A 25860-nucleotide genomic window follows, 5' to 3' on the forward strand; every position below is an offset into this window, starting at 1 on the left:
ATCTTTCCACCATCCTAAACAGAAACCTGATACATTTGAGCAGTCACTCCAAATTTTCCTCACCCTAATGCCTCAGCAACAAATCTACTTTCTGCATTTATGGATTTGGCTATTCTAGAAATACCACATCAATGAAATAATAAAAAATAAATTTTGTTCCTGTATTTTTGCCCTTTATATTATGTTTTTAAGGTTTATTCAGCTTGTATCATCACTTCACTTCTCATAGGTAAATAATATCCCATTGTATGAACATTGTGATTATTGATGCATGAATTGATGGACATGTGGACTGTATCTGCATTGTGACTATTATGAGTAATTTTGCTAAAAGATTTTGTAAAACTCTTTGTGTGTGCATTTACTTTCAATTTTTAAATTTATAACCAGGGGCATAATTCCTGGATCATGGATTATAATTCTATTCTCAACTGTTTAAGAGTCTACCAGATTGTTGTTAACAAAGCTTATACTGTATCACAATGTATGATTGATCAAATTAAACTACATCCTCAATGAAAATTCTGATTTGCCTTTGGTTTTCTTTTAGATGACAATCATCTTATTGGATATGAACTAATATCTGATTTCAGTTTTGATCGGCAGAACCCTATGAATACTGGTATTACTTATTTTAAATACTTGTTGATCATACTGGAGAAATGACCATCTGGATTTGTTGTCCTTTTGACAAATGGATTGTTAAGATTTTATGTTCAAGTTGTAAAGGTTCTTTTTTATTTGTTCTATACACAACATATACACAATATGAAGAAAATCCTCTCTGTAATAAGTAGCCTCTGATGGCTTCCAATCATCCTTACTTACTCGTATTGATATTTTATATGTTCTCTCTCTTGGGCACTTTATAATGTGTAGACTACAATAGAAGTTATAGAATTTGATTGTGAACAGTATGTTGGATGCAGGTTTCACTGATAGTTATAACAAGTATTTTTTAAAACTAACATCAAATTTTAGTTACTTTCAAAAATAAAGGAAAATGAATTATTTCATATTGTATAAGGCTCAGCACTAGTCTGATACCAAAATGAGATAAAGACAAAACAAAAAAGGAAATACTATGGTCAATAGTCTTAAACAGAGTTGCAAAAATTCTCAACAAAATATTAAAAAATTACCTCAAGAAATAGTAAACAAATTCTTCATGATCATTTGGGAATTAACTCAAAGATTTAAAAATGTTTCAAAATATAAAAATCAGTACATAAGTTAGACAATCAACAAAATTAAGAAATAAAAACATAGGGCCATTTCACTAGCTACAATAAAGGTATATAACAAGATTTATATTGCATTATTAAAAAAGCACTCAAACACATTTCATAGAATAACCACATCACAACCAAACAAAGATATCTTATAATATGCAACCAGCACATTAGAGCAAATGGAAATATCTGAAAGCCCTATCTCTAACAATACCCACTTACCAGTTGAAAGCTATTCAGGAGGCTGACATCTAAGAATTGTATTTAAAAGTCATCCCTGGCAGAAAAGACCATGAGAATTTAATCTCTAATTTATCACCATAAAAGCTGGAAGTTGAGCAGTGACTCAAGTTGTTAGAGTGCCAGCATTGAGAATAAAAGCTCAGGGACAGCATCCAAGTACTGAGTTCAAACCCCCAAACTGGTGCGCAAGTGTACACACACACACACACACACACACACACACACACACATACACACTACTTACTTTCACATTTATTCAGCATAATCCTGGAAATCTAAGCCATGGAAAATAGGAAATACAAAGATAAAGGTCACTAACTTGAAAAGATGCCATGAAATTGTTACTATTTGCAGAATATATAGGAAATCTCTAAAACAACCTACATAAACTATCTTCTATAACTAAAACATGAATTAGGCAAAATTGCAGGATACAAAATAGTGAATACCTGAAATAGAATCTAATAGTCCTGGAAAAAAAGAACAAAGCTGGAAACTTCAAAAGGACTGATTTCTAATTTCTGAATATATAAGAACTGCAGCAACAATACAGGATGCCACTGGTATACAAACCAATGGGCCATAATATAGAACACAGAATCTTATGTACCCACATTCAAATAATTCTTGACAAAGATTGAAAAACAAACTTTTGAGAAATGACAATATCATTCACAAATGATGCTTAGAAGTCTGGATATCCTCATGCAGAAGAATAACACTTTGGAATCTTTCAGGACTAAGGGTCATGGTCCAAGTGGTACACCATCAGCTTGTCAAGTACAAGGTTCTGAGTTTGATCCATAATACAACCAAATAAATCAACCTAAAGTGGATGTAAAATTTCAATATATGACATAAAATATGAATGAAAACAAGAAGGAAATATTGACTTCTAAGCATTGGAATTAGCCATGACCTTTTAGAGAAGGCTTCAAAAGCACAGAAAGCAAGGGAAAAATAGACAAATGAAATTGTATCTAACTACAAAGCTTCTACATAGCAAACAATGAACAAGGACTCTTCAACCTAGAGAATTTAAAAGAAAATACTTGTAAATTATGTGACAAGAAGTTGATATTCAGAATATTTAAAGAATTTCAAAACTCAACAGCAAAATATCAAAAAGTCTTATTGTTCAAAAGGTCATTAGGCCTGACTAGACATTTCTCAAAAGATGGCATACAAATAGCCAGCAGAGACATTAGAAAATATGCTTAACATTGCAAATCATCAGGGAAATGAAAATCAAAACCACAAAATTACTTTACCTTTCTCTGTTGGGTCTATTATCAAAATATAAAACAATAAGTTTTGTCGAGGATGTAGAGAAAAAGAAGCCCTTTTATATGTGTGTTGGTGGGAATGTAAATTAGTACAATATTGTGAGAAAGAATGTTAAGCTTCTGAGAAAGTGAAAAATAGAACCATGATATTATACATAAGCCCCACTACATATCCAATTAAATGAAATCAGTATGTCAAAGAGACATCTGTGCTCCTATGTTTACTGAAGCACTATTCACAATAGCCCAGAAAAGGAAACATCCTAAATGTCCACCAACTGTTGAATGCATAATGAAATGTGATATATATTCACATACTGTTCAGCCATAAAAGAATGAAACCTTGTCATCTGCAGCAACATATGTAAGAGTGAATGTCATTCTGTTAAGTGAAGTAACATAGGTACAGAAAGACAAGCATTTCATAATGTTAGTTATTATATATAGATTCTAAAATCTTTGTTCTCATAGAACTTGAGAATAGAATTATAAGAGTTGTTCAGTGTAAGGGACATATGGCTCAACAAATACTAAATTATTAAATAGGAGAAAGAAGTTCTGGTTTTCTAATGTTTCAAGGATGATTTTAAATAACAGTAACATACTATACATTTTAAAAGTTAAAATAAAAATGCTAAAAGTTGTCTCATAAGGCAATAATGATTGAAGAGAAAAATTTTATGATGCTACATAAATATGTGATCATGTATTATAGAATGGATACTTTCATTGTCCATTAATGTCACTTCATTAATGTAGTAATATCTACAATTTTATCTATCAGTTAAAATAAATTTAAACTATTTAACAAATATTTTGAGTTAAACATAATTAAATATTTATTAATATTAATGCTAATTCTATCTACAATTACTGACGTTTTAATCTTTTTATTTTCAAGATGAAGTACAGAGTGGGTTACAGTTACATACATTAGGTAGTGAGTATATTTCTTGTCTCTTAAGTATTGCTGTTGCATTAGTTTGCCTTTTACCCTTTTTCTCACCATTTTAAAGTTCCCCTTCCCTTTTCTAACTCAGACAGACACATATAAAATACCCATGATATCAGAATCAAATACAATGACAACAGGGTCTAAATCACAGGGAAGATGAACAGAAGAAAAAGGAAACAATTTCACATAGTACATTGAACATAGCAACATCAATGACCAAACACTTGTTTCCATATTTTTGAGATCATTTGTCTTAGCATCATGTGGTCATATGTACATACCTATTGAGACCATCTGTTAGGAGTATCCTAGACATTTTATTACCATATAGACCACTATTAAAAACTAATTATTACCAATAAGGGAGACCATAGACTTTATATTTCTTTGGGTCTGGCTCACTTCACTAAGTATGATTTTTCCCAAGTCTTTCCATTTCCTTACAAATGGGACAAAGTCATTCTTTCTAATAGAAGCATAGAATTCCATTGTGTATATATACCAAAATTTATTGATCTGTTCATCTACTGAAGGGCATCTGGGTTGCTTCCATATTTTAGCTATGCTAAAAATGCTCCTATGAACATGGTTGTGCTGGTAGCTTTAGTGTGGCCTTGTTTGTGATCCTTTGGGTAAAGGCCCAGAAGTGGGATTGCTGGGTCATATGGTCGCTCTATGTTTTGCCTTTTGAGGAACCTCCACCCTGCTTTGCAGAGTGGTTGAACAAGTTTACACTCCCACCAACAATGTAGTAGGTGTCCCTTTTGGCCACATCCTGCCAGCATCTGTTGTTATTAGTTTTCTTCATGATGACCATTCTTACTGGTGTGAAGTGGGATCTCAATATCACTTTGATTTGCATTTCTTTTATGGCCAGTGATTTTGAGCACTTCTTCTTGTGCCTCTTGGGCTTTCTCACTTCCTCTTCAGAGAAGTCACTCTAAGTCTTTGCCCATTTATTAAGGAGGCAGTTGTTTCTTTGAGGATTTGGCAGGGGGGGGATTTAATTTTTTGAGTTCTGCATATATTTTAGATGTGAGGCCCTTGTCTGTTGGATGGCCAGTGAAGATCATCTCCCAATCAGTGGGCTTTCTATTTCTCTTATAAACTATGTCCTTTGCCATGCAGAAGCTCTGCAGTTTGATGCAATCCCATTTGTCAAACCTTTCTTTGATTTGTTGTGTTACTGTGTCTTTATTAAGAGAGTTTTGACCTGTGCCAAGGAGCCATAATGTTTCTCCTTTCTTCCCGTAAAGTTTTCAGGGTATCTGCTTTTACCTAGATGTCCTGGATCCATTTCGAATTGATTCTGGTGCGATGTGATATATATGGGTCTAGCTTTAGTTTTTTACAGGTAAAACTACTGACTTCATTTTCATCATCAACACAAAATACATGAGACTGAATATATTATAAAGAAAATAATTATTTCACTCAAAGCTTTTGAGGTTATAAATTCCTCTTATTGTGTTTGGTACTAATGGAACTTTAAAAAATACTTATAATTTTATATTACACTTTTCACCAGGTTAATATATTCTTGCCTATTAACTCATTATAAATTTATTATATATCTATATATCTATATCTATATCTATAGCTCTGTTAGTTTTCTTTTGATTATTGACACAAAACTTTATTTTCACATGTTAAGATTTCTAACTACATTACCTATACCCCTTACATTTGTATGTGTGAAGTCATTTATTCCTTTGTTCCTCAGTCTTGGTAGTTACACAAATATATTATGTTTTCCTAAGTTATATCTTAGTTGAAACTAATTTTCTGTTATAGCTACTCTTTGACATTTTATTATAAATTTAATTTAATTTATTTATCTTATATTTTATTATATTTTTCAATATATATTATATATAATATATTATTATATTACATAATTATATAATAATATAATTATATATAATAATATATATAATTATATAATATAACATATTATATTATTATAAAATATATATTATATATATATATTTTTTTTTTTTTTGCCAGCTCTGGGCTTTTGGACTCAGGGCCTGAGCACTATCCCTGGCTTCTTTTTGCTCAAGACTAGCACTCTGCCACTTGAGCCATAGCGCCACTTCTGGCCATTTTCTGTATATGTGGTGCTGGGGAATTGAACCCAGGGCTTCATGTATGCAAGGCAAGCACTCTTGCCACTAGGGCCCATTCCCAGCCCTATATTTTTCAATTTTTATTTTTATACTTTACTGTATTTCTTGATTGTAATAATTATGATTACTTTATAGATTTTTTAGTAAATTCATGATCAGAAATATATGTTGCTTTCTCAGTTTCCTATAATTTTGTTGAGGGGTTGATGGGTATCATGCAAATACCTTCATTTCCTTTGTTTTCTATTAAGGAGGAACCTATTATATATATATGTGTATATATATATACACACACATACACACACACACACTCACTCACACACACACACGTATATATTTGAAAATTTCCAAAGGCCTGAGATGGTATGTTTTAACTTAAACCAAATTTTCTTTTGTTTCTTTGGGAAGTGACAAGAAACAACAATGCAGTTGAATTTACTCCAGTTATAGAGTTTGAGACTATTCTGGGCATAACTTTCTGCTCTAATGAGATCAAAATATTTCTGATTTATACTCAATCCAAGATCTGTCTAATCATTATCTCAACAAAAAGAATAAAAGGCTTGCTCTTTAGTGAGCCCAATATTGCTTCATAAATATTATTCAGCTTCTTAGCTTCTCAATATCCCCGCACCAAATAAGGCAATATCTCATAGGGCAAAAGGGTGCTCTGAAGAAGAATTTAGGTTGTTATTATCTTGCTCTCTCAGCTACTGACTTAATAATTCTTCAATACTAGACTAATTTTTCTTAAATGGATTGTAAAATATTTTAGGAAGTATTCTATAAGAGACCCAATCCCTATTTCCTAGTCGGTCTGTAGAAGAAATAAAAATATTTTCTTAAATAAAATTTAAACTTAAAATTTATCATACATTACAACTATTAATTAGTATTGGAACCTGTAACTAATATTGTAACTTAGTTGTGTTCAGTTTTTTTTAACAGAAACTTCAGTTGTTATCCAAAATAGATCCTCAAAAAAGAAATGCAATAAATTAAGATAGTGCAATAATTCATCTTCTGAAATAATCAAGGATCCAATAGTTTTAAGTTGACAATAAAATATGCATTAATTAATTTAAGGTAATCACTATGGTGATTATTGAATACTATCAACTGCTAAACCTTTGTTTTGTGGCCAAACACTTTGTTGATTAATGCTTCCTTTCTACTTAACCGAATGCCACGCACCTCATATACCATTTTCTCATTAAGGTGTACTTCTAATTCATTCATTCATTCATTCATTTTCTGAAAGCACATAGTTTCTTTTGTATCTTTATAATATGCTTTGGATAATAGTAACTGAAGTCAACCCTTCTTTGTGATAGTTTTATTACTTTTTCATGAGTTCCCCTGGGTATTTGAACAAACTCCAGTTGTTATGTCAATTTGAGAGGAATTGTAACTAAAAATTTCACTTCACTTATCAGTAAATTTCAGAGGATTTAATATCTTGACAATATTGAGTCCTTCTATGCTATATACACATACACATTCAATTTAATTTTCACTCTCCTTTTGATACTGAATAAAGGTATACTATTTTTCCTGTAGAAGTTATACTCAAATTTTATTTGATTTAGTACAAATTATCTCATACATTTCCTATGGTATTTTTCGGTATGTGTGCTAGTGCACCCCTGAAATCCCAACATCAAGGAAAAATTAAGTAAGAGGAACACAATACTATCTTTGTGGGTGAAAAAAAAACTGAGAACTTCTCTGAAAAATAATGCAAAAAAACTAGCAGAGTGGCTAAAGTGGTAGAAAGATTCCCTAGCAACCTTTAGGTGCTGAATTAAAAAACTATTGCTGCCAAAAAAATATAATCATGATTCACTACAAATGTATGATTTGAGGTCCAGTATTATCGCTTATTAGATTTACTATTTTTTAAATTTTATTCCTTTATTGTCAAAGTGAAGTACAGAGGGGTTACAGTTTTGTATGTAAGGCAATGAGCACATTTTTTTTTTTTTTTTTTTTTTTTTTTACCAGTCCTGGGCTTGGACTCAGGGCCTGAGCACTGTCCCTGGCTTTTTTTTTTCTCAAGGCTAGCACTCTGCCACTTGAGCCACAGCGCCACTTCTGGCCGTTTTCTGTATATTTGGTGCTGGGGAATTGAACCCAGGGCTTCATGTATAGGAGGCAAGCACTCTTGCCACTAGGCCATATCCCCAGCCCTAGATTTACTATTTTGTCTGGACATTTACTTAGATTATATAGGTAGTTTATCTTTGAAGAAAGACAATTTTTCCTTGGTTTTAATTTTTACACGTATTTGCTATTTGTTCACAACTTGTGAAAAAGCTCCCAGATGATGAAAAACAGAGTTCACGTCTCTATCTCACTTATGGCATTTATATAATGCACCCAATATTTTACCTATAACTACATTATTTACATAGTCAATACATAATGAATCATACAGTTTGCAAGATTACATATTAATTTCATTAAAAATAACTTTTCATGTGTATGTCAACACTTTAATTTTACTTCAACAGTAAATTTTATTATTTTTGTAATACTAGACCACTTAATTTCTTGAATAAATCACATTTGAATCTCATTTTTTCTATGTGTGCCAGTCCTAGGGCTTTAACTCAGGACATGGATGATGTCTCTTAACATTTTACTTGAAGCTAGCAATCTACTACTTGAGCTACAGCTTTATTTTGGCTTTATGTTGAGTAATTGGAGTTAAGAATCTCTCAAATTCTCCTGCCCTGGCTGGCTAGAACAGCAATCCTCCAATCTCAGCCTTCTGAGTAGCTAGCTAAGATTACAGCAAGAGCCACCTGGGCCGAATGGGTTCTCATTTTTAGGTTTCATTGCTTGTTTATATTTACCACTACTCTGTGATTTACCTATTATACTTTTTGTGAAAACTTTATCAATTTTGTATGTCAGGGTTATAAAAGTCTCATAAAAGGAGCAGTAGAAACATCCCTTTCTATTCTCTGCCACTGTTTGAATAAAGGGATTATCTGTTCTCAGAAGGTTTGCAAAGCATGCCTCTTGACACCGTTTGGAGCTTGTTCTTTTGGTACAAAGTACATTTGTAATAACAATTCAACTATTTCAAAGATTGTAGGCTTGTTTGCATAATTGCATACACTCTAATCCACTTTTACTAATGCATGCTTATCTAAAACAATTTCCCATTTCAACTTGATTTTTCCACTTAGTGACATTATGTTGTTCACGTTGTTTCTTTCAAAGTTTATACCAGTGTTATTCACTTTTTAGACTAACACTATCTGATTGTACCTTCTGTATATTCAAAACTATTGACAAACTTTCATTTTAGAGCAGATGTTATATTATATTTTTGATCCTCTTCAATGTCTTTTATTTACATTGCTATCTCTTCTTCAATTTCTGATATTCTTACTTTTGTCTTTATATTAATGCTGTTTGAATTTAAAAATGCAAGCTGGGCACTGGTGGCTCAGGCCTGTAATCCTACTTACTCAGGAGGCTGAGAGCTGAGTATCACAGTTCAAATCCAGATGGGGCAGGAAAGTCCATAAGACACTTATCTCCAATTAACCACCAGAAAACTGGAAGTGATGATATGGCTGAAGTGGTACAGTGCTAGCCTTGAGCTGAAACACTCAGGGAAAGAGCCCAAGTCCACAGTTAAGCCCCACTATGGACAAAAATAACTTTCAAACTCACCTAAACACAATCATTTTAGTCTATAAAGGACCTGATAAATACTATTTTCCTACATTCCACCGTTTTTCTTTATGCTTGTTTCACTGTTATAGGAACTCAATAATCACTTTAGTTTACTGCTTATGTCATTAATTATTTATTATCTTGAATAATTAGAATTTTAAAATTTCTTTAGTCCTAATATAATAGTTGCACACAAAGTTAGATTTCATCTCACATTTGTTGATAGGTCTTCATAGAAAGGAACTTCCTCAAAGTAGAAGACTGCCTAAAGAATGTTTTGTGATCTTAGCATCCATACCAGGAAGAGAGCAAGGGATCTTCCAATGAACAGAGAATCTCAACATGCTGCTCCCTTGCTGTGTAATGTCACTCAGCAGTACTTCAGGAAATCTCTTGGTCAGAATATTCAGAAGGGCACCAAAGGCTTGGGTACTTTATAGACAGAGTTTGTTATATTTCTAGCTAACAAATATGCACTTTCACAAGGTATGCATAGCAGGGAGACTCCAAATGGCTTAAGAAAATATGTTTTCTGTTTGCTTAGAACAATTTATTATGCATGTAAAATTTTGAGTAAAGCATTTTATGAATACAGTATATCTTGATCAGCATTCTCTCCCATCCTGCTTTTTCCATCACTTTTCTTAACTTCTAAGTTATGTTTTGAATCTCTTAAGAGTCAAGATCATTGAGATGTAAGGTGCTGGAGGAGAAGGTGTGAGGAAGATAATTTATCTAATCCAATGCTTTATTTAAACATGGGCCTTTCTTTCATCACATCCCTCAGGAGGTTGAGGCTGCCAATGAAGAAAATGAGTCACACAAAGCCTAAAGTATCTGTTTATAGTCATATAGTTAACCACTGAAAGTACAACTATCCATTCTCTTGACTTCTAATCCAGTATTTTTCAACCGACCTAAAAGCAGATCAAATTCAGTAGTTTTATGAACATTTTTTATAAATAGCATCTACCAAGTATTTTTCTCCTACAGTGTTCCATTTGTTGAACACAAATTCCACCTAAAACTTTAGGTTACAAATGATCGGAACAAACTAAAAATGGAAACAGAAGTATAGCCAAGACTGGGATATAAGTGTCCTTCCATAATCCTTCCCTCTTAGTACTCCATAACTTCAAGAGAGGATATAGTTCAAGCTAGTAGAGAAACAGTTGGAATGTCATCATGATCAGTATTTTCCCTTATTAAATCAATTATAGTAAAGACTTCTTTGAAAAGAAAAAGAGGGAATGTTATTAATTTAATACATTTCTTATTAAGAAGTGATCATTCCAGTATGTTCATATGACTATAAAAGGTTTCTACTTCCACTCTGACAGTTGTATCTTCAAATAAAACAGAATATATTTGCCAAATAGGAATAAACCCTGTGGATTTTGTTTTGTTCTGCTCATTATTTCAATATTTAGATAAGATACCCTAATAGACAACATTTACCATAAACTTATCACTAACCCCTGTGTCTCAGTCTTTATACATATCATCCTTTTTCCATAAATGTTTATTTAACTATCATCTACTTTATGAAATTGAAATGGCAAATGCTTCTGCGTTGTTTCAATGTTCTTAAGATTTACACACATTTTCCTTTTCAAATGATTTGAGTGGAATCAATAAAGCTAATTTTGGCTCCTCAGATTTTAAAAAAAAACTGGATATAGAGTAAGCATAAAATTTACATTTATATGCTGACATAGGAAGAAAAGAAGAAAAACTGTGATGAGTATTCCAGAAATATTTAGAGTATTTATTTCAAAGTAAGTTATATTGATGCCCTGTCGATCTTGGAATATAGATCATCTTTAAAGCACTTCACTTGAGCCATTTTAATTTTCAAGAATAAGGTATTCTCTTAGTTTATTAGTCTTCCTTTATTGCTTCTAGTACAAAGTGTTCTCCAAGAAAAATAACACTGATGACCAGACAACAGGATTTCATAAGTGTCTCTGGCATTAATCAGTGTGCTTGAATCCAAGGAGCTATTATTTTAGCCACATTTAAATCCTGATTGCATTTTATTCTGCCTTGGCAATGTTCACGATGTGATCTTCATTAGAATGTATTTTAAGCTTTCACATGCTGGCATGGCCATTATTTGTACCCTGCACTGTGAGCAGTAAATCATGTGGAAGATGCCAAAATGGAGTGTTCCAGGCCCCCAAATTTGCCTCCTTTTGTTTTAATTTTGTTCTTCAGTGTTTCTCAAGGACTAAAAGAGGCTTTGCAATATAACTATCTCTGGAAACTAAGCACATTAACTGGAGAATCTCACAACCTTATCACTTTTTAAATAAATTTCCTCTGTTATCTTTACTTCACTGAGTCAACATAAAGCACATTGTGCTTATACATGTATCTTGGAATGTGTCAGAGCTCTGTAGATTTATTTCTAAAACTTCTGGGAGTTCTTTAAAATGCTAAGAAGTCTGGTGTTCTGAAATTCTTTTACTACTTGCACACCTGAGTCTCAATTCTGGAAACTTTTCATTCACTTTAAAGAAGGTCTTTGGTCATTATACTTGTCCTCTTTCCTTTTAATGTATATCTGAATGAAGATAGTAAGAGAAACTCACTGAAAGGTATTGGAAAGTGGTAGAAATGATGGGCAGTTGAGAGTAATTGAGTGGCTAAATCAGAGTAAATTATTATATATGCATGTGTGAAATACCAGGGTTAAATTCTGTAAAACTATTAGTACACATGAAAAAAAATGACAAGAATGCAAAATAGGTCCTGTCCTAGGGATGGGGGCCTAATGGAACAAATGATAATGAATAAAGAGGGTGGTGAAAGGTGAATATAGTCAATATGTTTTATGTACATATGATACAACTGAATAAGGAAGATTGTTGAGATTGATTTAGGGAGGAGGAAGGAAGAGTTTTCTCTGATCAAGGTACATTCCATGTGTATGTGGACATGTAAAATGATATTTCCCTTGTGAAATTAATTGATGCTAATAAAAATGTAAGGAAAAGGAAGCTTTTATGGTGTTTACAAATAAAAATATAAGCTAGTTCAAGTTTGGCATCCAAACCTGGCTTCAGATAGCCCATATAACCTTTTCTTCTGCTTGCCTTCCAAGGATTACCTATGCACAGTCTAGTATCACATAACAATGAAAATCATGGATAGATCTGAAGTTGAATCATATTTTCTCAGTTATAAAATTATGATTGAAGAGAGTAGTTTTCAACAGGGTCTAATTTTGTACCTTGCTCCAGCTTGGTGAATATTTGGCAAGATTTGAACATGTTTTCTTTCTCATAACTGGTGACTAATGGTGGCACCAGCTTGTACTGAGGAAAGATAAGAAAAACTGTTAACACCCTACAGTGCAAACAACAGTCCGTGAAAAGAAATAATTTTGAAATCTCAAATGTCCCCAAAAGTCCATAATACCTAAACTAAGAAATTTGACAATAAGGCAATTGTTTGACTTATATGAACATCCCATCTTTTTTTAGTGGGGGAGGCAGGTTGGTAGTGGGGTAGGTTACATATAGAGAGATTACAGTTACATAAATAAGGTAAACAGTATGTTACTTTTTTTTTACTTCCCTCACTCTCTCCCAGTTTTTCCCTCCTGTCCTCACCTACAAGTTGTGTACTTCATTTTTAACACAGTGTCTAGAGAGTACCACCATTTTCATTTGTTCAATCTTTTTTCCTTCTACTTTTAGTTATTTATATTTTTAATTTTTATTGTCAAACTGATGTACAGAGAGGTTACAGTTTCATACGTTAGGCCTTGGATACATTTCTTGTACTGTCCCACCATTTCTGGGCTCTTCCTTACCCTTCCAAAGACAAACTAGCCAACAAGACAAAAGGACAAGAAATCAAAAACAGCAACAAAGAGAAAAGCCCCTTGTTTCCATTTCCTGGAGTTCAGCATCTAGATATTGTCCCTTTAATTTCTTCTCCTAAGAATATCCTCCTTTGGTCTCACTGTGTGCGAAAGCCTAGAATCCTGTATAATTTATCATGTCCCAGAGTGTTATTTTTACCCTCCAGTGTGTTTGTTTGTAGATTTATGGATACATTCTAGCTAACACAAACCTGTGTTTCTCTGCGCCTGGCTTACTTTGCTTACTATAATGTTTTCCAAGTCTTTCCATTTCTTTAGGAATGGCACAATATCATTTTATTCTGAGGGGTGAGTAGAAGTCTGTTGTGTTTATATACCACATTTTTGTGATCCATTCATCTATTGAGGGACATCTGGGCTAAATCCATATCTTGGCTCTGGTTAACAATACTGCAATGGGGCTGGGGATATGGCCTAGTGGCAAGAGTGCTTGCCTCGTATACATGAGGCCCTGGGTTCAATTCCCCAGCACCACATATACAGAAAATGGCCAGAAGTGGTGCTGTGGCTCAAGTGGCAGAGTGCTAGCCTTGAGCAAAAAGAAGCCAGGGACAGTGCTCAGGCCCCGAGTCCAAGCCCCAGGACTGGCCACAAAAAAAAAAAAAAAACAATACTGCAATGAACATGGCTGTACTAGTAGATTCAGTGTGGCCTTGTTTGTGTTCTATGGTCGTTCTCTGAGTAAAGAAGTAAGAAATATGCAATTCAAATTAAAAAACGAGAGAATTCAAAATTCAAATAAATACTGCATAGCAAAATATGTACACATGGGTTTTGAAATCATAAATGTTCTGTGCCTCCTAAACACAGATGATTCTCTGATTTTCATTTTTTATTTGAAGGCAAATTAGCCAAATTCATAAAATACCTTGAACAATGCCTGGCATATACTATTTTGTAAACATTCATCTCTATATTTCCTCCAAGATTTGGTCCACATCTAACACTTTTTTTGCCTCTACTGGATCTTAAACTCATGAACTTATATGCTCTCACACAACCATTTTACTCAAAGCTAGTGGTCTCTCCAGGCACAAGTGGCTCACATCTACTCTAGTTGATAATCCTAGTTACTTGGGAGGCAGAGATCTGAGAATTTCAGTTAATAATCTGCCCAAGCAGACAAATACTTGGTACTCTTATCTCCAATTAGCCAGAAAAAAATCTGGATGTGGAAGCATGACACACGTGTAGTAGAACAGCAGCAGGCTTGAGTTAATAAAATAATGTCATTTGTAGAAAAATGAATGGAACTGGTTGCTGTTAAGTGAAAAAATATACTGACCCAGAAAGACAGATGCCCCATATTATTTGTCACATACAAAACTAAAATCTTAGTTATAGATATAGAACAGTGAATAGTAAAAGCTAAAAAGGACGAGAGGAGAAGATAAAGGTTGATTAAATGTGCATGTATGGAAATATCACAGTGAACATCCCTAATGCATACTATAAGTACATAGTAATAACAATATTATATATCAATTTTTAGTCTTAGGATTTCACCTAAATAACAAAAGAAAGAACATAAAAATCACAGAAGATTAACAATGTTTATATTAAGTAATTCATATATGTATGAACTGATGCTGCTTTGGTATCAAAAAACCATTCAAAGAAATAACTTACAACGAGTTTCTTGATAAATTTCTTTAAATAGTTACATGGAAATCTCTGATACCTAACCAGTAACAAAATTCAGTTTGAATATTTTCAAAATACCTAAGTACTTTCTGCATACATATTATGAAAACAACACTTATTTTTCCTCACTGTATTTTGGTGTTGAATAAATGGAATCTGGAATCCTCCATTGCAGATTGATCTTCTGGGAATGCATTTTATTTAGCAACTGTCATCCAGATGTTCTACTTTTTGGTAGCTGGCAAACAGCCCAATTAATTCATATACTGCTCATTTATGGCAGGTTGAAAATTTTTTAAAGGAAAACACACGATTATTATTAAAAGATAATTCTCTTCAGTCATTAAAACAACAAGTTCAAGAACCTATGGCTTATACCTGTAATCACAGCAACTTGGGAGGTTGAGATCAGGAGGATCACAATTCAAGGCCAGCAAGAGCATAGTTTGTCCTGCCCCAACTCTACTAGAAGCTGAGCTCAGCAACACTTGGCTTTTATCCTACATACAGCAGGGAATGGAAATAGGAAGATCATTGTAGAGTCTGCACTGAGCAAAAAGCAAGACCCTATCTCAAAAACAGCCAGAGCTATGAAGGGCTGGGGCTTGACTCAAGTGGTAGAATAACTGTGAGGCCAGTGTAATGCTCTTTACTGCTCCCTCTAAAAATATTTAAATCATCCAAAAAAAAAACACCCAGATAATTGAACATTACTGATTTTTATTACTTATGAATTCTCCTGAACCAGCATTTTCTTGTCTATTGTGTTTTGTCAGAGAATTTGACAAAACAGACATTATTTAAGAAAAAATGTTACAAGTAAAATAATAGGTTCCACTAACCATGTAAGCAATAGTATTAACTAACTACTGTTTAATTTCTAACTATTTTTAATCAGTCTTCCGGAAAAGTAATTATATAGAGTCAAGGTAGCAATGGGTCCTTTATCATAGCATGGATTGACATATAAAACCATAGTCTAGGGACTAGGAATGTGGCCTAGTGATAGAGTGCTTGCTTAGCATGCATGAAGCCCTGGGTTCGATTCCTCAGTGCTCAGGCCCTGAGTCCAAGTTGCACGACTGGCAAAATGAAAACACAGTCTAATGTCCAGCCATCACAAAACATACCAAAACATATTCAGTAACCAAAATATGCATTTTGTTCACCTGAATGTACATATGTATAGATAAAGTAATAGGTTTCAGGAATGATTCATTTTAAGGCCATTTTAATCTGTAAAGATTAAAACTAACAAAGAAGTGGCAATAAAGGAAGATAAACACTATAATACTCTTATATTTAAGTAGATTTTAAAAATATCCTACATCATTTTTCATAGTATGGATAAAATTCATATTTCAAATTATCCTTTTATTTAGTTTCTCATGATTAATACTGGATAGTATTGATTTTCTTTTCAAATTATTATATCTCACATGTTACAAGTGAAACAACAGAAATGAAGGTAAATTGAAGATATGTGCATCTGTAAAAAGTCATAGCAGATAGTATCATACTTATTTGAGTACCTTCCCTCTGGCCAGTAAAATTGGGGGGCCTCAAGCTTGAAAAAAATAATCATTTTGAGTATTACCCACAGTTAATTCTCTTACTCATAACAAATCTCCTAGTTGGAAATTGTTTCACATGTCTAACTACTGATATGTCCTGGGTCATAATAAACGCCATAAAAATAATTGAAAGCCTTAGCAGCACAGGAGCCCTTTGTGTATGACATATACGGTTGGGATTTTTTTTTTAATGGTAAGCTATTTAAATATGTTTTTCTCATAAGAGCTTAGGAGAAAATTCTTCCTTTATTTATTTATTTATTTACTGCTAGTCCTGGGGCTTGGACTCAGGGCCTGAGCACTGTCCCTTGCTTCTTTTTGCTCAAGGCTAGCACTCTAACCTCTTGAACCACAGCGCCACTTCTGGCTTTTTCTGTTTATGTGGGGCTGAGGAATAGAAACCAAGGCTTAATGTACCACTAAGTCACATTCCCAGCCCCCTTAGGAGAAAATTCTATAGATTATAATGTTAACTCATATTAAGTAAATATTTTTCTAATGAAATTTATGACCAAATTGCTCTACAAGTACATATATGCATAGAAATGCTATATAGTATGCATACAGTATATGATCCATACTTTTATTGACAAAAAGGTAAAAAATTTTACCTGTACTAAAAATATCATGACATGTATACATGTGGAAAGTTGGTTGTTTTTTTCATTCTTGAAGTAGATTTTAAAGGTTAATTTAATTTTAGCCAAGTTGTAGTGGCTCATGCCTATAATCCTAGATACTCAGGAAGCTGAGATCTGAGGATAGAGGGTTGATGCTAGCCCAGGCAGGAAAGTCCATGAGACTCTGAGCTCCAGTTAAGTACCTAAAATAGCTGAAAGTGTAAGTGTGGCTCCAGTGGTAGACTGTTGGCCGTGAGCAAAATAGCGTAGGAACAGGGGCCAAGCCCTGAATTCAAGCCCTATAACCAACAAAAAATGCATTTTTATATGCATATAATTCATGCTCATTGAAAAATTTTACAAATACTATTTTTAAACAAATTGTGCCTTGCTGCTTTTAAAGACTTAACATAGTAACTGTATAAATTTTCTGGGATACCTTGTATTATTTCTGCTCATTAATACATTTTTTAATGATCAGGTTAAGGCAATTAGCATACCAATCACTACAAACATCACTTGTTTGTGGTAAAGCCTTACAGAATCTTTTCAACTTCATCAGGTACATAGTACCCTGTTGTTATCTATAAGACACAAATAACTTCTTGTTCCTATGTAATTAGAGCTTACTACTCATTGACCAACCTCTTCCAGTTTCTTCTTTCTTCCTAGTCTCTCTCTGATAATCATCATTCTGCTTTCAAATATGTTAGGTTCCACATATGAGTGATATCATGCATTTTAGGTCAGACTTGCTTCACTTAAGAATAAAGTTTTCTAGGTCAGAGATTTTTTAATAATTTGTGTATTTTTATTTGTGCATACATTCACATAAATATGTATTTAAAATACCTATTTAAAAATTTTAGATCTGAGAAAGAAAAAAAATAACAAGAGTTTGCCAGTCCTCTTGATTTTAAGAATAAATGAAACACTGAATATTATATCAGTACTTGTGGTAGGGAGCTTCTGATTACTAACTCCTGAAATTCATAACCTTTGGTACCCTGTTCTCTTTCATTGTTAGTTTAACCAGGTTACTTGCTTCTAACAAACTGAGTAGTCCAAAAATAATGTGATATCCCTTCTGTGACTACCTTTGCCCAAATTTTGGCTTCCATCTTGCAAACACTGCTATTGGTCACATTCTGTCCCTTCTTAGTGTTCACTCCAATCAATCAAGCAGAAGTCCTGCATTGAAAGGAGACTGGGAGTAGCCTCCAGCTTAGACTAGGCCCTCACTTGTGCATCAATCTCACACTGAGTCTTCTGCCTCCAGCTTCCACCTTTAATGACATTAGGGTGACAATGGAACTACCCTGGTAATAAAATGTAAACTCCTTATTTTAAAGTCAGCTGGTTATCACATGTAATTTCCTCTTGAAATTGCCATATAAATCATTCACATGTTCCAGTGATTACAAAATAGATGTCTAGAGGGGCCAGTATTCTTCCTACCAATAATAACATTGGTGATCTTGGAAATGGGTCCTCTGGAAACTTCAGATGGACTCCTACCGTTAGAAGACAACTTGAGGATGGCATTGCAAGAGATCATAGAGGAATCAGGACATAACTAAACAATACTCATATTTTCTGCTGCACTGAAACTACAACAAAATAATGTATATGCCATTAAACTGATAAACTTGGGGCAATTTGCTGCATAGAAATTATAACTAATACAGTACTAAAAGCTAAATTGTATTAGGTAACTAATATGGTAGTAAAAGCTAAGTTGTTTTCCTGGGTTTTATTTTTGCACATATTTAATTAAAAATAAATGTATTCCATTGATTTCAAGTTGTGGAAATTACAGGTTACATTTAAGTTATCCAAACCAATAGCTAGAATGTTTATATATGATACTGTTTATCAGGAAAAGTTCCAATTTGCTACATTCACACTGTAATTCTATCACATCAACCAAATAATCTCTCTTCTCAAAGCTACACTACAGACTGATCCTCAAAATATGATTACAGCATAGGAAGATGAATAATCAGAAGAAAAAGTAGCCCAGCTCCACCAAAAGGCTTATAATTATAAAGAAATCGTGGTGCATTCAAGTGAAATTTTAGCTGCTGAAATAAAATTGTGTTGCTAGTTACATTTTCTCTTCTTTATAAATTAAAGATGGGCTGGGGATATAGCCTAGTGGCAAGAGTGCCTGCCTCGGATACACGAGGCCCTAGGTTCGATTCCCCAGCACCACATATACAGAAAACGGCCAGAAGCGGCGCTGTGGCGCAAGTGGCAGAGTGCTAGCCTTGAGCGGGAAGAAGCCAGGGACAGTGCTCAGGCCCTGAGTCCAAGGCCCAGGACTGGCCAAAAAAAAATAAATAAATAAATAAATAAAATAAAATAAAATAAATTAAAGATGCTTTCTTTTTTATGAAACATGGGGAGCCAAGAAATAAAATTACTATAATAAACGAAGAGTTGATTTATTCTTTAATGAGTTTAGTATATTCAATTACATATATAGAGAGAATATTAAATGGGATAGATAGATAGATAGATAGATAGATAGATAGATAGATACAAATTGATCTGTAGCTGACTCACTTAATCGTTTAAACCATGGAGATAATGAATGAAGCTAATTGCCATAGATAGAACTGAACTCAAGACTAAGCGCTGTTTCTAAGAGCCAAATGAACAGTGTTTCTGGAAAAATCATTTTGAGCTTTCTTTGTTGTTCACTGGTAAGAAAATTTAAATAAGTGCATTTTATATGCCTGTGTTTTGTGCTATAATTATTCAGATTTTGTATGTTTATTGTCAATCACTGGAGTTTCACTGTTACTTGTGTATACAGAAATATGTATACAAATTGTTTTATGCAGTATAGCTTTGTGTATTAAATATCCCTTCACTTAATATTCAAAACATTTACTGAGGATAGACATTTAATAGATAAGAACTTTGGTTAATATCACACAGCTATCATCAAAGCTAGGATTCAAACCCTATCTACACTCTGTATAAGAGTTCCAGAAGCTTTGATATTTTTACTTGTCCTAAAATTCAGAAGAAAAAATATTATTTATGAGCATTAGACAGAATCAGGTGTGTTCCTCAAACCTTCTCATCTCACCCTCTTCTCCCTGCCTGGAAGTAAGCTGCTCTGCTCAATGGTACACTATGTTCTGTCTTATCACAGGCTAGACTCAATGGAGGCAGCCAACCATATAGTGTAGCCTCTGAAATTATGAACCAAAATAAATCCTGTTTTCTTTGGTATTTTGTCACAGCAATGAAAACTAACACTGAGTCTTAAGTTTTGTTTTAATTAGCTGTTCCAACTTGATCAAATCCCATGGATGTTTCTATATCTTCACATATAAATAGGCACAAAAGAGGGTTCCTGCTACCCATGAAAACATGAATGTAACCCTTCGGCACCCCAAACATAGTCATCATCTATGAAATGGCTTACTTTGTGTTTTGTTAACCTATTATTTGAAAAACATTATAGTTAATGCAAATTATATAAGAGGTAAAGAGGTAAACTCTTTACTTCCAATTCTCACCCCCATTCCACCTCAATTACTCCTTCCTAAAAGTTGCCTTCTTTAATGTAAAAATTCAATTCACCAAGGACACTAACCTCAAACTTTCCACTCTTATTAACTTAAAAAGTAAGCTGATCCTTACTTTCTTCCCTCCAGTTTCAGAGACACAACCATCGTGTGTGTGTGTGTGTGTGTGTGTGTGTGTGTGTGTGTGTGTGCACTAATCCTGGGGCTTGGACTCAGGGCCTGAACACTGTCCCTGGCTTCCTTTTGCTCAAGGATAGCACTCTCCCACTTGAGCCACAGTACCAATTCCAGTTTTCTGGTGGTTAGTTAGAGGTAAGATTCTTATGGACTTTCTTGACTGGGTTGATTTGAACTGTGATCCTCAGATCTCAGCCTCCTGAGTAGGTAGGGTTACATGATTGAACCACCATTGCCCAGCAGGACCCTATATTTCTAATGAAGTGAAAGTTTTCTAACCAGAATCCAAGGGAAATAGTCATTATAGTATTTATTCCACCTTTGTAGAGTTTTACACTGTCAGTCACTACCTCCTTCTAGTCTATATCCATATAATTCTCATATTTGACTGGTAGCTCTGAAGATATAAAAAAATTTAAACAACCCAAATGACCAGTAAAAATGATTTGTCTAAATGTGATGTATTTCATATTATATAAACCAAAGCAACCCTTTAGAACTGTGTGTGATGGAAACAACACAGTATTTGTTGCTATCTAGAAATAGAACAGCACACCCAAAGAATTCAATCCAATGGTCAAAAGAAGTTGGAGACATGTTTTCTTTAGGAACCTAAGATCCCTACTTTTCTCACTGTATTCATTCAGATATTTACCCACAAATATCAAGTGGCCACACACCATTTTATACACTCCTAGTTACATTTCTGTGTTATCCCCACCTCCCCTACCCCTTTTTATCTGTATAACTATCCCACTTAACTCTTTCATAGCTTTCTCATGGGATCCTTGAGTCAGAAACCTGGTGATAAAGGACTGCATTCCTGACTTACTGCCTAGTTTGTCCATAAAACTTTGCTTAAACGCCCTATTTTCATTGGATATTGAAATTGTTATTTCCATTTGAAAGAACTGAAGGTTGCCCCAGGCCAGATTTTTCCCCAGATTAAGGAAAATACATGATTAGGACTCCAGTGAAGAGTGATAGCCAAGTCAGCACAATCTAGGCACAGGTGAGAGAAGAGCCACAATGGCACCTAGTAGTAGTAATAAGTTTCCTATGTGGAGAATCCTTAGCTTCAAATAGGTCAACTAGGTATTAGGCCATCTGCCAGATAAAAGAAGTATCCTGTGAAAAGGATACTATAAACATGCATGTCCAGCTCCCCCTAATTTCCTGTTAGGGCAAGGATTTTAGCTGCTGTTAGTGAAACCCAGGTTAGCTGAGGATTGTCTAAGCATCGTGGTTTGTCTGGACATCAGTAACTCAAATCTGTAGTCTTAGCTACTCAAGAGGCTGAGATCTGAATATTGTAGTTTTCAGCCAGCCCAGGCAGGAAAGCCTGTGAGACTCTATCCCCAATTAACTACTATAAAGCCAGAAGTGGATCTGTGGCTCAAGTGCTAGAGCACTAGTCTTCAGCAAAAGAGCTCAGGGACAACTCCCATTCTCCGAGTTAAAGCCCCAGGACCAGCACAAAAAAATTAATGTTCAGACATTGTATAAAATTCCAAGTAAAGGATGTTTAAAGTAATACCTTAGGGTGTACATATACAAAACTAAATGCCTGAAAGTTTTTTACAGTGGAAACTGGGAAGATTCCAGTGGAATCCCTTTCCCCGTTTTCTGTGTTTCCTAATTTTTCTCAAGTAAAATCAAGTTCTTATAATCAGAAAATTGATTTTATATAAGAATGTTTCAATCTCATCACTCCTCTCTTACATTATTTATTCATTTATTTGTTTGTTTAGTATCATGCTAAGGCTTGAACTCAGGGCCTGGGCACAGTCCCTTAGTCTTTTCCCTCAAGGCGAGTGCTCCACCACTTAAGCTGCACCTCTTCTTCTGGCTTTTTGGCAGTTAATTAGAGATAAGAGTCTCATAGACTTTCCTGCTCAGGCTGGCTTCTATGCAAGATCATCAGATCTCATCCTCCTGACAACTATGATTACAGGTACCAGTCACTGATACCCAGCTATCTCTTTTTTTTTTAAATCAAAGAAGGCAGGTACCATCAGAACATAAAGCTTTAACTCTAGCCCAAGATCCAATATTTCTTGCATTTGAGGCATAGGAAATACTTTCCTTTTTAAAAGTTTTGAACAAGATGAAAACCTTTACTTATAAATATTTTCCTTGAAAATATCATAGAGAAAAAGGTTTGGATGAAGTGTGCTAAAATCACAGAAAACTAAGCAAAGTGCTGCTAACATTAAGAACAACTGATGATATCCAGAAATTTCAAATTAATAGAATTTGCTAGTAGAGGTTTCAGACAAATAGATTCAGAAGAAACAATTACATCGAATTTCTCTTGACCCACTTTACCTCCAGTGCTTTCGCTTCACAAGTTACTAACCAGCTTAAGAACATTCATGTTATATACAGACTTATTTGTAACCACTTCAAATGATAATGGAGTAATTTATTTAACAAACACAGAATAAAGAGATTGCTCCCCTTAGAAAACACAGTACTAGAACCACTTGCTCAAAGAGGCTGGGAATTCTCTTATGAATAGTGCCATGAAATCTCAGAAGCATTGTTAAAATCCAGGCACATTTTCTTGCAAGCTGTTACTTCAACTCAAATACAAATTTTATTCCTTTGCATATATAGGAAGAGCTGTGAGCTCCTTAATGAGGAATTCACAATGACCACTTCTTAGTCCATAGGCCAAGCCAAAGGGTGATTTCATTTACTTCTTTCAGTTCAGAGGCCCATTATTCCTCATTGTTCATTAGAAAATATGAAAATGAAATAAGTTGTCATTGAGTTCCCCCCTCCTCCAAAAAAAAACAAACAAAAAACTTGCTACCCATTCCTCTTCTTGGAATCATTGCTGTAAAAAGGTTTAGTACCTTTGGGAACATGAATATAGATGCTAAATTTGGATTTTCAAAACCTTTATGAAAACCAGTTGTTTGATGTTTTCAGTTTGTTAGAGATCAGTATCTATTTATGAAAGGCATGTGTTCAGCTAAAGGCTAATGTGAAATGAATTCCTATGGGAGAGATTCCTCACAGGTAAAGTCCTCCTCCCCACCAGATGTTTTCTGCTTCTTGCTCTTTTGTGGTTCCAAGTCCTCAGAATCATCATGGGAGAACTGGGCCTGCTGAGCTTCTCTGAGTTCCTTTTCTAGGATGGCTGTCTTGGATTTTTCCAAGTTGAGCTGCTGCTGAAGCGCTTCTGTTTCAGCAAATGATGGCCAGAAAACTTGACTTCTGGAGAGAGATGTGGCACAAGGTCTCTCCTTTGGGTCTATATGGATCATTTTCTTTAGCAAATTGTAAAAATCTTCTGAGAGTCCCTGAGGAATGGAGGGAATGTTACCCTTACGGATATGATGCCACTCATCACCACTGGCAGGTAATGATGCTCCACCAGCTGCTGCAATGGTTAACCCTAAAGCAAATATATCTGCTTTGGGAAGGTGTTCATAATTCTTTTGTAAAATCTCATTAGCCAGGAAGCAACTATCTCCTTCTTCTACTTTGGGTTTTCTTATTGAGGTCACATGGCTCAAGTCACCAATTTTATATATCACACTGGCAGAGAGAAACCAATCATCTTCATTTTCAACCTCTTCTGGTCCTTCAAAGGAATCATTTCGCATGTTATAACAAATGAAGATGTTACTAGGCTTGATGTCTAGGTGTACCATGCCAGCTTGGTGGATGTACTTGAGCCCCAAAGAAATCTGATGAAGGATATCTTTGAGGTTTGGTTCTTGGAAATGATTACTAGACTTAGTGTTTTGAGATATAGCAACTTGCAAGCTTCCACCATTGCAGTATTCGTTTTGAATGATCACACGTTCATCTTCTGTCCATGAGGAATAGTAACGTACAACATGAGGGTGATGTCCAAGAACTGCCTGAGCATAAACTTCATGCAAATCCAAATTTTCACTTGATACATCTGAAAACCTTTTCTTGGAGCACTTGATTGCATATACACATCCATCCAACTTCTTAATGCACTTGTAGACTGTACCAAATGCCCCAACTCCAATTTTTTCTACTTCAAAAAATTCTGTTTTGTATCGAGAAGCCATACTGATTTGTTGTAGGATACTTTTAGTTGGAAGTAGCCCTTCTTCTATTTTGTCTTTCTTTGCTTCAGTTTCTTCAGGATCATAGTAGTTTCTCTTGCTCTTTGCTTGAAGTAATAGTTTTCTGAGGGACTGTGGGGTAAATGGATTTATATTGACCAAATCCATTGAGTTTACCTCATTCCTGACTGGAGTAGTTGTGATCTTCAAATACTTAGAGCTTGAGGAAGCAACATTTTCTCTCGCAAAAAATGCTAGCTTACTCCTCTGTTTTCTGGGAGTAGCCAAGTTATCGCACAACAGTAGTTTTCTTTTGTTATCTGGTCGTGGTGGTGTCATAGGGAATGTAGGAGGATCTGACTTTGGAGTGTGTGGAAACAGATCAGGACTTCCCTTGTCTTTCTTCTGAGAAGTATCCAGTTTACATACAGCCCAGACAGGAGTCCTAGGAGCCTCCAAATCCGGAGCTTCACCCTTCTTTGGGCTTTGGTTCTGTGCCTCTGCATTCTCTTGTGTGGTCTTCTGCATGTCTTTCTCAGTTTTTTCTTCACAAATGAAAGAGCTTAGTTTCAGATTCAGCTCTTTGTTAACACCTTTGTGATCCATCTTAGTGAAACAGCTTATGACATAGGCAAGGAAATCTCTCAGAAGCAAGCACCATGTATCTACAAATAGAAGAGGTAGAAAAGCATTGAAAGTAGAAAAGTTTGTAACTTTGTAGAGGGCCTTTCCCTTCTTATAAACAAACAGCCATGCCAAAGTCCTCTTTTGAAAATCATTGTCATCATTCTTGTCCCCTGAATTTATTAGGTGCT

The 25860-nt window shown here is 34.5% G+C and overlaps 1 protein-coding gene across 1 annotated transcript; it reads right to left on the reverse strand.

Moving 5' to 3' along the window:
* Positions 1–23995: 23995 nt before the first annotated feature.
* Positions 23996–25651, reverse strand: LOC125342969 (wee1-like protein kinase 2). Its single transcript, XM_048335315.1, has one exon. It carries the CDS (start codon positions 25649–25651, stop codon positions 23996–23998), a length of 1656 nt encoding a protein of 551 aa, XP_048191272.1.
* Positions 25652–25860: the final 209 nt, after the last annotated feature.

Source organism: Perognathus longimembris, chromosome 28, assembly GCF_023159225.1.
Source record: "Perognathus longimembris pacificus isolate PPM17 chromosome 28, ASM2315922v1, whole genome shotgun sequence".
Classification (NCBI taxonomy): domain Eukaryota; kingdom Metazoa; phylum Chordata; class Mammalia; order Rodentia; family Heteromyidae; genus Perognathus; species Perognathus longimembris.